The 18,515-nt window shown below is 40.2% G+C and overlaps 1 protein-coding gene across 1 annotated transcript in view; it reads right to left on the bottom strand.

Annotated features, from left to right (window-relative positions):
* Window positions 1-7,827: 7,827 nt before the first annotated feature.
* stum (stum, mechanosensory transduction mediator homolog) overlaps window positions 7,828-18,515 on the bottom strand; it is a 40,814-nt gene continuing 30,126 nt past the window's right edge. The window contains exon 3 of the mRNA XM_049589621.1: window positions 7,828-12,128. Within this exon, the coding sequence (XP_049445578.1) occupies window positions 12,094-12,128 (35 nt within the window). The 3' untranslated portion in view covers window positions 7,828-12,093. The remainder of the gene's footprint in view (window positions 12,129-18,515) is intronic.

An 18,515-nucleotide genomic window follows, 5' to 3' on the forward strand; every position in this document is an offset into this window, starting at 1 on the left:
GATTATATTGCGTATTTTTACTTTTTTTTGACTTGTGTAAAGCGAATTTAGAAGCTATGTGCAACAGACACGGTCAAGTTTAGCTTTGTTAGTAAACTGAGGTGAGCGGCGCCGCCATTTTAGAATGCGGTTCAGATTTATGCTGCATTCAGGTGTGTCTGGGATTGTCCGATTTTCCGTGTCCGGAAGTTGTGCTTCCGACTTTGTTGTTTTCATGAGCTTCAAGTTGAAATTGAAACACTTTAACGCTTAATTTCACAAAGTGATTTTTCTGAGACTTGTTACCGTACCAGTCTCTCTCTCTGTAAAAGTTCTAAAATATTGCTTTACTTGACTAATGCCAATAAATAACCCACTAAAACTAATTAAGGTCACTCTACGTGAACATCAACTAACGTTAACAGTTACAAGCCAATACCACATTGCAAATTATATGTGAGCAAACACTGACATGCTGAATGTGAATAATAAAAAATAAATAAAATAAAAAGTTTATTACCATCAACAGAACACTTATTTTAGTTCACCATGCTTATGCACATATGACGTCAACTCCATGGATGTATGCGTGGGGCCTCATTCATCTCTATGAAAGTTGCTCAGTGGCACATAAAGCCAGAAAAGCTCAATTTACGCAGCATGAAATTACCTTAGGTGTATGATAATACCAAGATGGTGCCAAAAAAGATTCTTGCTTCCGGTCTTTACTGAATAGGCTACGTGCAGTAGCCTATTGTTTATCCCACTGGCCCCGTCTGCAAGTTTCCGTTTGGCTCATAGACTTTATATTGTAATGATGTCACAGACTTTTAGAATGCTTTTTCTTGGCTCCAGGAAGGTTTTACAAATACAAACCTTCCATGGATCAAAATTTCATAATAGAAAGAGTTATATTTGACCTTCTTTGCAGTTGAAGGTGTCCCGTCTACAGTTTTACAGGTGTCTCTTTTATAATGGTGGCCTACAGAGAAAGTGCTTTTTGGGCCGCGGCCCGCAGGAGATTTATCTCGGCAACACTGCGAGTGGCTGCTGAGAATAATTGGCTGCAAGGTTGAGCAGGGTTCCTGGGGGCCTGGAAATGACCCAGATACATTGTGGGGCCCATAGAGCAAGTGCACTAAGGACTTAACGCCTGCTGAGCGCAGCCAAGTGTGACGGAGTGGTTAACTTAGGTCGGAAAAACGACCAACTTCAGGTTTAGCACTCCTTTAAGTTGAATGGTGATAAAATGATTAAATTGTGTGGCTTTTCTAGACCTCCGAAAAATTACAGGACTGAATGGATAAAACCGTGATAGTAAAACGAGTCATTTTGCGGCGTTTGTGATCCTCAGAAAAAATGTATCCACTGATTTACAGATGCCTCTCTCACAATGTAAGTCTATGGGAAAAAGTCTTTTTGGGCCCCATGGCATCATGTTATGGACGCAGGTTTGTAATTCCATTTTTGGCTGCTCTGTAAGAATGGCTTCAAACCCCAGTGCTGTTCCTTGGGGCTGGGTCAACTCTGCAACTCATGTACCACTTTCCAGGTTGTTGTTCCAACTTAGGGGGCGTTAATGTGAATTTTCCAGCCGGGAACTCATTTTCCTGATTATTCCAACATTACATGAATGCAGGGTTGATTTACCATTTACATGTATTTTGATGCTACTCCTCCTCAGGCACTTTATTCATCACGGAATCTGTAAGACTAAAACATATGTACGTATAATGCTCTGTTACATACCAGGTCAGTATTTAGCTTTGAGGATCCTTTGGTGTTTTCACACCTGAAGATGGAGCCACCTGTAGGAGAAATCATGTTGGATAGACGTCTACTTCCGCAGGACCAACCTACACTACAAGGATAAGGACACTGATTCATACACCTGAATCATGGTAGGACTAAACTTTAAATATTTTGCTGCAGTGTGCAGTGGAACTCATTTGAGTTTGTAAAGGACATAACAAAAAAGACTGATTCCACACAGAGTTGCGAAAGTTGAGTTTCTTGATCATATCTGTAAAAATTTGAGGGTTTTGTTTGTTTCTTGATTCTGTTAAAGATTTTATTATTTTCCATTTATTCTGTGTGGAATTGGTAATGCAAATAGGTTGTGTTCAGTTCAAATCTTGTGTACTCGTTAAGTAAACCAAAGAGAAGGTAGGCCTAACTAAGATAAAATGTCAACTTAGAACTGATTGAACTCAAGAAAAACAAGAAAGTAAAAAACAACTTAAAAGATGCAAAGTTGTGAAATAGGGAAATGTTATGTTTTTCTGCGATTTGAGTTTTATCCTGGATGGTTTTAGGTAGAGCTTGACTGATTTATCGGTCGGCCAGTAATATTGGCTGATATGGGCCGATCACAGATATATTGGTATCGATGTATGTGTTTTTTAGTATGTGCTGATATGAAAATATTTTTTTTACAGAACATAGAATGCTTGAGGTGATTTAATAAGGGCCTCTTCATAGTTTCCACATCTGTGTGTTTCAAAGGTTCAATTTGTTATGTGTGACGTAAATGTCATCGTTCATCCACGTCCGCCAGGGTCTGCACGGACTCTAAATGGACGTCGGTGTGCAGCCCATTTTTGTCACCGCACGGATTGCATGCATAGCAAGCGCACCTACTGCGCATGCTCTGATTTCTTGTTCCACACTCCACTCTTCTTAGTGTTATTTTCACCCAGCGTTCGCAGCCTTCCCATTTAGTGCTGGGGGCTGACGCAGACCCTCACTTGTACTATGAATACAACCGCATGTGCATCCGTGTGACTGCCACTGTCTGCGTACGTTCAATTCCTTAAGTATGTCTGAGCCTTAATAGTATAATTGCATAGTTTGTCCAGCAGAGGGCACTCAGACTTCATTGTGTACAACACTCTTAGTCTGCTAATGTGAGGTTAGCAGAGTGCATCAGCTGATCAGAGTCTCGCGGTCTGCTCACAGTAAGTTAAAACAGACAGTTAAAATAATCTGAAACTGTCAGTGGCTAAGGCAAGCACTTTTGGTGGACGTAAATTGATGGTGCACAATTGCCTGTTGTTCTCGCTCAGTACTGGGCCAACAAAAAAATGTTGTTACCATTAGTCACTTAGACACAAGAATATGTGAAAATAGGGTCCTGGTTAATAATACCAGTTACCTTTTAATACTTTCAGTCTATTTAAAAGGACTGCAGCTCTCCAAATAAACATACAGTTAAAATAAACATAGATCTCTATCTAAAATATAGTCCAGATTTTGCTCATGTACGCTGCACTGTGGGTCAAGAGGTTGTAATGTGTATTTAGAAGAGATAAAAACAGAGAGTAAGTCCAGTAGGGAGAGGCAGAGAGAGAGTATGTCTTCCTTATTTAGCAATGCCTTGGCCAGCTATGGGGAAACTGGCAGAGAGCCTTGGAAATGATAACACACACAAACACACACACACACACACACACACACACACACACACACACACACACACACACACACACACACACACAGAAACATTCGCAAAATATGTGCATGAAAATATTTTGGCAAATGAATCATGCTCACAGGAAAGTGAGTTGGATGTAGATTGACATGTAGACACACACTGTCCCTTTTCCTCTCCGAGTCACCTTCTCTGCTGTGATCTGTCCTGTTTTCACACTTTGAGCAGTTACTCTGAACTGCTGGTTTTAAGTGTTGTACTCACAGCCTGTTTGTGATTCAACTCAGTGTCCAGCATGTGGCGCTGTTGTGTTTCCACACAGTGACTTCACAGGTCATGTGGAATAAAGCTCCATCAGTTGCTGAAATACAGACATCATCCCAATTAAAGAACAAACCCTAACCAGCCTAAAGCCAGTCAGATAATGATGTGAAGCCGGCTGTAAGAGTGTAATTTCTGCTTTATTAGACAATATCCTGTGAGAGGTTGGAGAAATTAGAGTGAGGAATTATTGCACAAAGCAACAGTGGTCATTAGGTGCACGTACACTTACAATATTGATAGCAGTGTGCCGAGGCCGCCAGAGCCCAATGACGTCACGTGTGCTTGAAACACTTCAGGGTAGAACTACGTATTTGAGGCTGAAGAAGCTAATCAAACATATTGCTCTCATTTTGCGGCTGGCAGTGTCATAATCTAGAGCATTAATTAAGTATATTTTTCACTGCAAGGATTTAATATTCTCATGGAAACATAGGCGCGCCGAGAGATTGATTCCAGTCAAATGCCATCTGCTGTTTTCCCAGAATACATGTTCTAAAACTGTTTTCTAGAAACCACATTTGACTCAGATTGCCAGATTTCTGAGAAACACTGACTGCCCTCAGAGTATCTAAACCACGAGCTCAGGACCTAAGAACAATTTATTTTACATATATTGTCATTAGAATTCTCTAAGGAGGCCGGGATGTTGAGCAGAGTTTTGGTCCCTGGTGGAAAAGGCTTTCTACCCAGCGTTGTCACTGTGTTACATCTTGATGACCTGAATGTGTTATGACATCGCGACTTGCTGAGCTGAGATGGAAACAACTCAACTCTGGTCGTGTTTACGCTACAGAGAGGTTGGTGGGAGTGTTAAATCGGATGCTGTGCTCCTAGTTGTCTGTCCGGTCCGAGAGAGCACGCAGTGAGAAACCTTATTTGGCGAGAGAGGACAGTCAGCAAGTGTGGGCACAAGCCTTAAAGGCAGACATGCTCACATCACTCACTTTAGCAGTTTTCCTCAGTGTGATTTACATCTTTTTTATCCACATCACCAGCATCCCTGTGCAGATGGTTAATGAGACTATTTTCATAATTGCCATGGAAACTGATTTTATATGGTTTTAGTGTGGAGTACTCAAGAAGCACTCCTCTGAGCCTTTAAGCTAAATCTGATAAACTCACCTCCTAACTGTGAGAAATGTGAAGAAGGTGGAACTCAGCTGAACCGTGATATTGTGTAGATATGCCAGTTTCACTTGAAAGGTTAAATGCAATTTTTTCCCACATTCATCCGTTTCTACTTTGAGTGGTGATCACTGGGGTGGCCTCTTTACCACTGCTCTCTATTTTTGATACATCCTTTCCTCCTGACCAACCTTTCTCACAAAATCTCATGGAAATAAATACCCTTTATAGGAATGAGTGAGCAAAGACAGAGTGAATAAGGCAGTATACCATATGGACTCCTTTTTAGTGGTGTAGGGTCAACTGAAGAGATACTTTAAATATGTAGGGGAGAGCGGGGTCAGTTTGGACAGTTTTGTATTGACATGACATAACCTTCCACCACTCACAGACTACTTGAACAATATTTTAAAAAATGCAACACCGAACAGATACAGGTGTCTGTTTAATGTACAAGGAGTGCATCTCCCCAAAATTAGGCCTTCCCTGGTTGGTTGGGACACCTTGTTCTAGACTTTAAGAAATATAATTAAAAAAATTTTTGCTAAAATTGCAGCCTGAACTTGAACACTTGACACACTAAACTGACGTCGGAGAGCTGCTGGCAACAAAGGCCCCCTGCAGTGTTGCCTCTCGTTGCTGTGTCTCGGCCAACTAGCGCGTGTGTTCTATGCCAGTGTGAGAGGACGTACTCCTCCATATCAGCAACCTTTGTTTACATTTCTTGTGCTTGCGCCAATTCAGCATGCTAAATTGGAGGAAAAGAGGTTAACTAGCATCAATGAAGGCCAACTGTATGGGACACACCGCATCAATGAGGGTGGCAAACACTCACCAGTGGCCCAATTTTGACCAACTGCCAACCGTCAGCTTGGTGTGTCGGGGCCTTTATATTTACAATATCACTTGTTCCCACATTTTTTTGAGAAAAAGTAAACATTTCCAAAATGATTATATTTTCATAGATTAATTAAAACATGGAATTTGGCTGTCTTCCATGTAGGAATGTCAGCTTTAGTTAATATTGCTTTCAATAACCCAACACACATCAATTGGTAACTAACTGGTTAATTTAAAAGAAAATGCAAAATGACGTGAAATACAAGAGGCAGTTCCTTTTAATACCGCGCTAGTACCCCATTTCAAAGCACTATACATTTTAGCTTATGTTTGCTCCCATCAGAACCCTCTGGTGTGCAGTGCAGCAAAGTGAAAAGTAGAAAAATCAACTTTTTGACTGACTGCATATCCGGCCAAAATATTCTCTGCAGTTCAGAGTTGACTGTTGGCATCCCTACTTCCAAGTCTTCATTTTAGTGGCACCTATCAGCTCAGTGTGGTTACCACAGGCTACATGTAACCCATTCTCGGAACCCATCGGCTGTATTCGGCCTCTGACTTCCAGCAGACGGCGATACAGCCTCTGGGGGCAGACCTGCGATTTTTTGGCATTCTGGTTTGATTTGAGCGGAGGAGGCGAATTTCCATTTCTGACTTCTGTTTATATATACTAAGTAAATATGCTGAACCATTGCGATGGATTCAGAGTTTGCAGTGACGCCAATTATGTTCCACCTCATTAGTTCACCGCACAGACCGTTTAACCTGGCAACAACTGCAGCCGGCTCAAACGTGATTGGTCAATATCACGCGGACTACAAACAGCCTACAACTGGAAACCAGGGCTCTTCCGCTCTTCTTCCGGAGGCAAGATCTCCGGGGTTTGCCTACAGACTCTACATTCACTGAATGTAGAGTCTGTATATAGAGACTACATGTAACCAAGAGGTTTATGTAAACTATTGGATTTGTTTCATTTTGGTAAAAAAAGTCACTAACAACAACTTGAGTGTTTTTAAAAAAGTTGAACTTGGCACATTTAAAATATTGGCAAGGGTTGAAATGTAGGCCTTAAAGTTTAAAGTTTTTTAACATGGCCTAATAATTCAGTTTAGCAGCCTAAATCTCTTAATAGGCTGAACAAGCTAAACTAAGAAATCACCAAAGTTCTTACAGTTCATCCTGAGGTGGACATGAATGTCTGAACCAAATGTCAGTGGTTATTGAGACACAGATGTCAACATCATGGTGATGCTAGATTAGAAATAAAGGAATCACCAAAGTTATTATGACTTTTAGCTTCGACCAGCGGCTCTATAGTTTGCTCTGCTGGTCTGTTGGTTGGTTGATCGGTCCACATAATTTTCACTATCCTTTGGCAGCCACAAATTTTCTCTAGGAGACTGAAGTTGGCATGGAGGTCAAGTGTATGTGTGTTTGTGTTCATACTAATTGGCTAAAAGAGGACATGGCAATAGAGGGGTGCATGTGTGTACATGGTTGCAGCTATTGTGAATTTGTGCTTTGCTTTGGGGACCACAGCAGTCCATTCAGTAGCCGTTGAGATATTTCAGTGTTAAACCAAACTGGTGGACAGACTGATTGACGTTTTCTATCCCTCCTTTTTAACATGGCAAAAAAAAAGATATTTGAATAGATGAGTGCGTCAATGATGTTGTGAAGCAATTAAATGCTCTCCATACTCACTGACACACAGTCTGTATATTTTGAATGAGAAATTAGTTCAAGGGACATACTGCCAAAAAGTGAATTCAGAGCAAATTTTGGAGCAAAATGAAACATGGTAAATATCAAAGATACCACAGCTTTGGCAGCTTTGATGTCATGGTCTGTAGTGAGCTCAGTAGCCACATTCAGAAGGGAATGTTTATTCATGAGTCTGATGTGAAGTGACACATCATATATTTACAAAATTTGCACATATTAATCCCACAAAGATACGGGCGAGTCCAAGACTTTGCTTTGAAAAACAGTGACTCCACAATTTCTCAGTTTCACAGGGTGAACAGTCTGCTCATGAATCCCTCAAAATGCTGATTCACGTTGAATTAAAAATGCACAATTCAGTCACAAGCACTGAGCCATTAGAACCAAAACTTTTTTAATTGTTTTTTTTTATCAGTCACCTCAAACAACTTAAAATAAAACCAATGTTGCAAAGTCACAGAATGAAGCTACAATCTTAAAATAGCAAAAGTTAGTCTGTGTTTGTGTTAATCTATACAGTGACTCGACACCAAAGCGTTGCATGCAGAAAACTGTACATGGCAGTATGTTTATCCTACAATCAAAAAGCTAGCACGACACCACCATCATTATAATAAAGTGTCCAAATAACAGTTATTTCAGATCTATAAATTGCACCCAAACCTCAACAAAGCAAAAAACTCCAGCATCACTGCTACAGAAACACTTCTGGGAGAACACTTGTCATTGGTAAGGCATAAAATATTGTCACAGTTACAGACATCATCCTCATCATCTGTCTCACACACACACAGTGTACAACACATACACAGTCAAAAACAATGTTGTCATTGAAAATACAGCAATACTCTTAAAAAAGGCATTTGGCAAAGATAATGAAGATAAATAAAACCTACAGGGATATTTAAAACAAAACAGAGAAACAGAACAGGTAGAAAATCAATTGAACATTGTGAGTTATGCACATGGAGTTTGATTTCTGTAGAGGCACAACCGCTATCATGATTTCACCATAATTTATCTCCACTTTTCTCCAGAAATGCTGCATGGCATTTGCTCAGTCTATCCCTTATTACACAAGAGGTAAAAACCTGCATTTCTGTTTTTTAAGGTGTACTGTATGTATTTTGTCTAACAGTGCCATTTTGGGCCCGTTCCATTTGTTCAGCAGTAACTGAATTTAACACCCACCACTTCCTGCAAACACACCTGCAGTGATTTTGAAGTGCACCACTTTCTATCAGTGTTGCATCTGAGGCTAAGCTGGTTTAATTCTCTTTGTTTAAAGCTCTTTGACTTTTGATACTCTTGGAAAATTTTCAGGGAAGTGAGCCAGTAGTACAGCGCGTGAGAAAGCCAGTGCGGCATCATGGGAAAGGCTTTGTTTGGATCGACAGTTCCAAGGCAAGCTGTGATAAATTATACAACCTTTCGATTGAGTCTTGTACGCGATAGAATTGTTCATATTAACTTACAACCTGCACACCTTCCCACATAGTTATATTCTCCAGTCCCCACTTCCAATATTGCACACTACCAGTCACACACAAACACCCACATGTTAATATATACACAATGTACACAAAAAAACAGTGAATTCAACAACCTAAAATCTTTATGGTTTTAATATTCATCTAGTCTGTTCTGTGAATGATGCATGATCCTTACTGAGTCAAAAAAGGCTGTTCAAAAAAAGTCAAAGTCAAACCTAAATGACATCACTGTAACTGTGTCTTTGTCATGATGTGACAGACAGGGTGCTAACTATGGTTTTCCAGAGTGGCATATTGTTAATTAGATACCATGTTCTAATAAGGTTTAATATCCCTCTGCTGATACTGTTTTACATGTTTAAGAGGTATGAAAATTCAAATCAAACAATTATCAGGAGGCGTGAGTCAATTTTCCACACAGCAGTGCAATTTTAGGATGACACACATCTTGTGACCAGCAGTGAGACTCATTGTGTTAAAGATGTGTTTGCTATTAAACTAAAACATTGCCTGGAAAGTAAAATTCTGTAGCTGCAATAACTATAGGCTGATGGCAAATTATTCCTCCAACATAATTAAGTTAGCATTCAAACTCACTAACCTGAATATTAAGTATCAGAGCCATTTATAGTTTGATCCAGGCCAGTCGCAAGAATAAAATCTCGGTATTGTACATTTCTGCAAACCACAGACATGTTAGATGTGTACTTTTCATACGTATCATATCAACATTTCAAAAGTGATGTAGTTCAGATTATATGTATATGGCTGAGTTTCTCATCAGGAGGAGGAGGAGCAGGAGGTGGTGGATGGAGCAACACCTGGGCGAGACAGCTGTCAAGCTGCAGACCACTGTTCAAGACCAACAAACAAAACCGGCTATTTTAGAATGACATGTCGCGACATTTCCAGCTGTGTTTGTCGTGACAAAGCTGGAGATGTTTTAAACGACACATCAGGACATTTTCAGCTGTGTTTGTTGCGACAAAACTTGAGATCTTTTAAAAGACATGTTTGGATATTTCCAGCCATGTTTTTTGCGACAAAAGTGAGTATTTTTCTTCGACACGTTGGGATATTTCCAGCTGTGTTTGTTGCGACAAAGCTTGAGATCTTTTAAACGACATGTTTGGATATTTCCAGTTGCGTTTGTCGCGACAAAACCGGCTATTTTAAAATGATACACTGGGACATTTCTAGCGTGTTTAATGCAACAAAACCAACTATTTTTTAACAACACATCAGGACATTTCCAGCTGTGTTTGTTGAAAAGTTGGATATTTTTTGAACGACACTTGCCTGGACATTTTTCCAGGCATGTTTGATGCTACAAAAGTGGATATTTTTCAACGACATGTTGGGATATTTAGGGACCTCAGCTGAAGGACGAAGTCCCTCTTGTTCTAGTTGTGTTTGTCGCGACAGAACTGGGTATTTTTTTAACAACACATTGAGACATTTTCAGCTGTGTCTGTTGCGACAAAGCTGGATATTTTTTTCAATGACACATTGGGACATTTTCCAGGCATGTTTAATGCGACAAAAGCGGGTATTTTTTAACACCATGTTGGCATATTTCCAGCTGTGTTTGTCGCGACAAAACCGGGTATTTTTTTAAATGACACGTCAGTATATTTCCAGGTGTATTTGTTGTGATTTAAGTGGATATTTTTTAAATGACATGTTAGTACATTTTCCAGGCATGTTTGAGGTGACAAAAATGAACAACATATTTCCAGCAGTGTTTGTGATGACCAAACTGGACATTTTAAGCAAAAACACAATTAATTGCCAACCCTAACAAAGTGTTTTTTGTGCTTCAGCCTAACCACACATTAAGCGCATTATTGTCACAGCATATAATTTGAAAACTGAAACATAAAGTTTCAACATATCTGCTACATATGAAAAGTACAAATTTGGTCTATCTAGGCTGCAAATTCTTCCCAGCTCTCCCTTTGCATTGTCTGTGCAGCTGCTGCCCTGCATCAGTACTGCTGCTCCCTCTTTCAGCCCCACCTCCCCCCCCAACATCCACCTGCAGGCTCCGGCTAAAGGGGAAAGTATTTAATCATCGCTTTCCAATGTCTTATGTAAACATCTGCAGGGAGTGATGAGGCCGGAGTCTAGACGTCAAACTCTAACTATGTTCTGCTGTTGAAATGAACATTTAAGCGTGAGTTGTCTGACTGAACTGTGGTTAGCAGAAATGTACAATGCAAACTTTTTTTCTGTCGACTGGGTCGTTGGATGACATGTTCCAGTGGAAGACATGTTTGCTCTACATTCATCACTTTAGTAATTTTTGATTTTGTGCTCAGGGATTGTCAGATTAAGTGGCAAATCAGCATGATTTTGTACTGGCTGTAAACACAATATTACTGAACAGTTAGAGATGGAACCACACAATGGAAAGGCCACTAAATCCCACTGTAGGCTAATGCTAAAGTCAGTCTTTGAAACAGATAAACCCAGTGACACCTAACACTGAAATTAACTTCTTTAAGCAGATTGGCTGCTGCACAGGGCAGCCAATTGAGAGGCAGTGAAAACTCTGGTTACGCTGGTTCTGGAAAAACTGTTATGCGCCACATAACGTCAGTGTTTTTGTTTGATTTTTTTCCTTCATTTTTTCATCTGTCAAAATTCACAAGCCAAAAATACGGAAAAAAAGCTTGCAACTCAGCATCTAAATTTCCTCAGTCATGCCAACACATTGTCCTTCCTTCATTTCCTTCATCCTGTCATGTAGATAACATGTAGTCTGCTCTACAAGTTTTTACATATTAACTTTTTTTTTCAAATACATGAAATAATATCAAAAGACAGAATTCAAAAATCACTGTTACTCACTCAACAAAATACAAACACATTGTTTCCTTGTGACTGTACAGTTTTAGTCTCTCTTTCCTTGTCTTGTTCCTTTTAAATTAAATGTAGAAGTGGGCTCAGCCAATCAGCAGCGTGCAATCAGAAGCAGTCAGCTGATTCTTTCCTTCCTTCGTTTCCCATGTGCCAAATTTACATTTCACGTCTCTGCTTCTCTCTGTGGGCCGGCGTTTGAAATATAGGCAACGGCAGGTCATCACAAAGCTAAAGGTCACCATCAGGCATCAGAGAGGGTAAAGAGGTCAGACTGTCCGTGTGATCCATCAAACAGGAGAGCGACCTCTTTCAGACGTCCTGAGGAAGCCCCTGGTCTCTGTAGCCTGGGGAAGAGAAGAGAGAGAGACTTCTGAATGCTTGAAATAGAAATAATTGTGAAACCTATTATCTGGCTTTTGTGGCCCCAGTTAAGGGGGGTTTAAAGTGCTACATGTAATTACTAAACATTTATTTTGAACTTTTGACAATAATTGCCTTTCTCCATTTCATTTAATTGAGAGAAATGAAAGCAACAACCAAAAAGGAGCTCAGCTGGACCATTAAGACCTAATGATTTATCAAGTATCGTCTGGCAAGCCATTAACCCCGCTTCTCCAATACCAGGGAAATAATACCAGTCTGCCTTTTATTATGCTTTTAAATAGACTGGAAACTTTGAGCCTGAGTCTTGGCTAATTTGATCAGAAGTGGACAGCTCTACACCCACATCATTTCTGTTCCCAAGACCAATTGCATTTTTAAAGGTACCCTGTTGAGTTTTTGACTACTAGTTGTACAATGGAGCAATGTTTTTTAAGACTGGATCCCTGTTTTGTTAGTATCACATTCACTCACATGTGGGCATGCATGCTTTCATGCTTCGTGATACACCATCCCGCTGATTGTTTCACACTGTGCCACTGATCAACAGTTGTTCAGTTGTTGGCGGACGCACACCAAGAAACTGAGAGATGTGGCAACAAAGGGGGGAAGAAGAATAATGCTACCAAGCAAACATGTAACAGGTAAACTCTTTAAGTTTGAAATTGTTCCAGAATCAGTTTTTGCAAACATTTTGTGAGGAGGAAATTTTATTGAACATGTCTTTTAGGCCTCTTTATTATACATGTTTTAAAAACAACCAAACATTACTTTATTTACAAAAAATCCTCAGGGCAGCTTTAAATTAGTTTTGGCTGTTAAGGAAACATAACATTTCTTATCAATAGTTGTTGTTGTTGTTGTTGTTATCATTATTATTATTATTATTATTATCTGTTTGAATACTTGCTTAAAAATTTAAATCAGCAGCTTTCAACTGGTCACATCACATCACATGGTCTTCATCATTAGACAGAGCAATTAAACAAATATCAACTGCTGATCAAGACTGTCGTTGTCTGCGGAAATTAGATGCTAATGTACTACATACTTAGGCCGCAATCACACCAGGATAGTCTGGGGGACTCGGTTCGATTGGGTGGAGAATGCCGAAAAAATTTCACACCTTCATTTGGTTCGGTTCACTTTCACACTGCACTTTTTAAAGCTGACCAAACCGCCTGGAGAACGTCATGCAGTTACAACAGCTGCTATTTTGGGGGCGGTGTTGCCTGAAACGACCACTGACCAGGAAGAAAAAAAAGCATGAGGAAGAAGAAAACCCAGCTCATCGATTGGCCAGTACTGAAAGCGAAAATCCATTCCCTTAAGCCGTCACCACAAAAACAGTGAAGCAACACCAAATTTATATCGGTGACGGTCTGCACCTCCTCACTACTCCACGTCTGCTCAGGAGACATTTTCTAACTTTTTCTTTTTTTACCTCTGCTTCTCCCAGTTTGCGTTGTTGGCTTTTCTTTTTTTTTCTGCCCAAAATGTGCTGCGCTCTACATCACTCTTTGGTTCATTTTCTCTCTATGGTTCGCTGGTTAGTCCGTTTGCATTTCCCACTGAAAGCGAACCGCACCAGGGTTCACTTGCAAGTGAACCGAGACCCCCAGTTTTCAAGTGGACCAGGGTTTGCTTGTTTGGTCTGCACCAGAGTTCGAATGAGCGTTCACACCACTCCAAACAAACTGAACTATCCGGGGAAGCGGACCAGGGTTCGTTTAAAGCGGACCAAACAGAGCCAGTTTGAATGTGTCCTTAATCTGTATGTTCTGTATCCTCCTGAGACCAGAACTTTTGTTTGGTAAGCATTTTCAATTTCTCCTAGCTATTTGGGATCAGTGGGACCTGATGAAGATAAAAAACTAAACATTGTCAATAGAGTTGTACCGATACCGATACCAGTATCGGAAATGCCTCAGATACTGCCTAAAATGCGGTATCGGGTATCGAGCATCGAGCATCGTTTAAAAAGCATTCTACCGTAGCCTTTAAAATGCCTTTTAACAAAGAGTTTTATGGCATTCATTCTACTATTATGTATTTATTTCTTAATATTTTACATCGAGTTTTAGGAGTTGAGACATACAACAGTTCATATCCCATCCATTTTTTTTTTATGCACTGGTATCAGAACGGTTCTCGGTATCGGCAGATACCTAAGGTTCAGGGATCGGAATTGGTATTGGGAAGGATAGAGGTATCGGTACATCTCTAATCAATGTCAATAATAATTAAGTCCCAATGTCCTCAAACGAGATGACAGTAAAGTCCCAATGTCCTCAGAGAAGAACTTCTAATTAACAGTGTCTTATCTTATTACTGTTGCTAACATTGGTCAAATTTGTTGCCATATCAAACTACAAGCATCAGGTTTTGGACCTTGTCAACCTTTGTGTCAGGATCGGCTGCAGACTGACTTGGCAGAGATGGCTGCCATCTTGTTTTTACATGGATTAGTGTATTGTGCTTTTACCACCACTAGATGGCACAAAAAAAGTGTCCACAAACGAGGACAACGGGTCTAAGTTAAGCAGAATGTAGTATAAGGTCAGGAAAACCCAAAATGTGGATTCATAAGGACAGAGGGTCTCAGGAGGGTATACTGCCTACTCAGTGATGCCGTTGCCAATATTCCATTACCAACAAAACACGTATTGGTTATCTAAAAAGTACTGTCTTGCAGGAAAAAATATCAAAACTTAATTTACCTTTCACTAAGACCCGCCCCTTTGTGATGGTTCGTCAAGCTGTCGGTGCGAGCATGGAGTGCACACTCTAACCAACTGCACTCCTTGAAAAAACTACCAAATATCTGCACATCTTACGTACATAAAATCCACATACTCTGCAGAGTAGGCGCTATACATAGTAGGGATGGGCAGCACAAGCAAAAACACTATTCGAAAATCATGGCAACTATTCGACAATTTTTCGAATAATCCCCCCCCCCGGCACACAGAGATCCATTCATCTTTAAAGGCCTGAACATACTCGGGCGGATTGTATGCGTAACGGACTCCGCGGAGGTCCGTGTGGACTCAAAGTGGACGTCCGCAAGCCCTGTGCGCGCACACCATGACTGCTCGGCATGTATTTTTCACATCGCGGGGATTTTTCACGGACATTTTTACAGGAAACTACAACGTGGAAGTGCGCTCGACTATGAAAGCCCGAATGACTGCGGACATTCCTCACGGAGTAGTGTCTCTGCATGTTTCTCCTGTTTGTAGAAGAGCATCAAACTAGCTGGTAGCCCATCTCACACCGCTGTAGCAATCCTAGACTGCCCTCGTGTGGTTAGGAGCTGAATTGCATGTCAAATAAAGGGGGGAAATAAGACGGCAAATAGTAATAGTCGCATTAAAAAAATCGATTTTTCAAAAATATAACGACTATTCAAAATTTGAAAATTGTGACCCATCCCTAATACATACTCAAATTTACATAATACTTATATGGATATTTTAGCATGTGATTTCAAACACAGCTAGTGAGATAGAGGCTCTGGAAAAAGCTGGATCTATTTTCAGGGTCACGAATGACCTTTGATACTCAACTTGGGCAGCAAACACACATGAGAAGTCTTTAAAGTGCTAATGTGTCATGAGAGCCACCTCCATGACAATTCAGCAACTCTGTCCACTGACAAAAACTATTTCAAAGGTCAAGAATGAACTTTAATGCTTAAGCTCCTGAGTTTTTTGTGAAGATAACCAAACATAATTAAATGATGACCAAGATCAAAGATCATGAGAAAGTTCTGAATCAATGTTTTTGTAAGTATTTCCAAGCCTGGGAGATGTGATTTATTTGTTTTGGCTTATTTGTTAGCGATGTTAAATTTAGTAAAGCTGACTCTTCGTATTTTCTGAGACGTGCCTCTGTACACATAACTCTATGATTTTATCATCTCGCTGCGGGATTGTTTGTGAGCATGGGCAAATTATGAGACAATGGACCCCTGGGAACCGATATCGGTATGCAAAGGACCACACCACCTCTCCATCATAACAGCAAGTCACACAGACGTTGTGGTGGTTTTGTGTCTCTTTGTAGTCATTACGCATCTGTTTGTCGTTTTGTGTCTCCTCGTTTCTCCCCATGGTTTTGTGTCTTTTTGTAGTAGTTTTGGTTTCTTTCAGGAAATTTGTCTTATTGAGGTAGTTTTGTGTCTCTTTGAGGTGATTTTGTCTTTTTTGTGGTCGGTTTGTGTTTCTGTAGTCAGTTTGTGTCTCCTCTCGGTTGAATTGTTTCTTTCTGTAATAGTGTGGGTCTTTGAGGTATTTTTTTTGTCTTACTGAGGTACTTTTGTGTCTCTTTAAGGTAATTTTGGCTTTTTTGGAGTCAATTTGCGTCTCTTTGTGTCTCATTGTGGTTGTTTTGTGCCTCTTTGTGGTAGTGTGGGTCTCTTTAGAGGTATATTTCTGTCTAATTGAGGTACTTTTGTGTCTCTGAGGTAATTTTGTCTTTTTGGGTTTTATGTCTCTTTGTAGTCAGTTTGTGTCTTTTGGTTGTAGTTTGGGTCTCTAAGGTAATTTTCTGTCTTATTGAGGGCCTTTTGTGTCTCCGAGTTTTTTTTTGTTTGTTTGTTTGTTTTGGTGTCTTTGGAGTCAATTTGTGTCTCTTTGTGTCTCCGAGTTTGTTGTTTTGTCTCCTTTAAGGTCATTTTCTGTCTTATTGAGGTACTTTTGTGTTTCTTTGAGATAATTTTGTCTTTTTTTGTCATCATATGTCTCTGCAGTCAATTTGTGTCTCTTTTTGTCTCCTCGTGGTTGTTTTGTTTCCTTTTGAAGTAGTTTAGGTCTTTTTAAGGTAATTTTCTGTCTTATTTAGGTACTTTTGTGTTTCTTTAGAGGTAATTTTGTCTTTTTTGGTTGTTTTATGTCTCTTTGTGTCTCCTCGTGGTTCTTCTGGTTTTTTTTTTTGTTATAGTTTGGGTCTCTTTGAGATAAATATCTGTTTATTGAGGTACTTTTGAGTCTCTTTGAGGTCATTTTGTGTCTTTTTTTGGTAGCCTTGTGTTGCTTTGTAGTCATTTTGTGTCTCTTTGAGGTTGTTATGCCAATTGTTGTATTTATTTTGTTCTCCTTGCAGTTCTTTGCATCTCTTTTGTGGTCATTTTGTGTCTCCTTGTAGTAGTCTTGTGTCTCTTCGTGGTTGTTTTGCTGTTTTTTGTAGTTATTTTGTGTCTCTTTGCAGTACCTTTGCATCTCTTAATGTCTTAAGAGAAGCCACGGGGCCCCCTGACACTTTGGGCTCCAGGGTCTGTGCCTGGTAGTTGAGTAATCCATTGAGTAATCCATGCATGTTAGTGAGTAAGGAAAAATAGAAACACCTACCATCAGAAACTTCAGTTCGTGAGGAAGGAACAGAGGGAGGAGAGAAGAGACAAGAGAGACAGTGAGCTGTTTCATACTTTTCAAGTATTATCACACAGAAGTTGACTCTATTGAAGCAACACAAAAGAGGCTTTTTGGACAAAATGAGAAATCCCTGCAGAGCAGTCCTGTTACTTTCAAGAGAAACAGAAAACCTTTGAACAGGAGCTGACCTCGCTTTAACTCAGATACATTACATGATCAAATGAACACACATACAGTAACATAACCCTGGTTTACTGGATCGATGAGCAGAAATATGGAGACGGGGACGCAAAAACAAAAAAACTGAGGCGAGAGGGAGACGGGGAGGTGGGCAGAGAGTGGGAGGAATAATGTGAGAAAGAGAAGAAGAGGGAGCAAGATCAAATAGGAACAATCATTAGATAGAGAGAGGCAGAAGTAAGGCGATCAGTGGGAGGAAGATAATACCATGATCATTATATAGATAGGAGCAAGAGAAGAGAGGGAGTGGGGTTCAAGAAAGACAGAGTGGAGATGGAGGTATGGAAAGAGCGATGATCACACAGGCTCATCAGAGAGCGAAGGAGAAGCAAATAAATATGCCGCATTATCAGAGTGATTCATTGCACAGAGGAGAAAAGAGGGAATGGCTGAATAAGAGCATCTCAAAGCTACAGAAACGTGTATTGTGGTGATGAATAGTTGAATAATAATTGATCTTAGAGGCAAACAACATGCATGAATTGAGCCAGGCCTTCAGTGCTAACTGGGAAATCGTTTTCATATTCAATATAAATATTCAATATGCGGCTAGCTGCGAGCGCGGGGTATGGATTTTGAGCAGCAACAATTGAATAAGGAGACGTGTGCCTGGGGGCCTGAAAAACAGTGGGGCGCAGTGAACAAAAACGCACCGTGGGGGGGCTGCTCACTCCCACACACACAATTACTGTACCTCACACACATAAAGACACAGAATCTCGCAGGCATGTATGT

Source organism: Epinephelus fuscoguttatus, linkage group LG11 (assembly GCF_011397635.1).
Source record: "Epinephelus fuscoguttatus linkage group LG11, E.fuscoguttatus.final_Chr_v1".
NCBI classification, from domain to species: Eukaryota; Metazoa; Chordata; class Actinopteri; order Perciformes; family Serranidae; genus Epinephelus; species Epinephelus fuscoguttatus.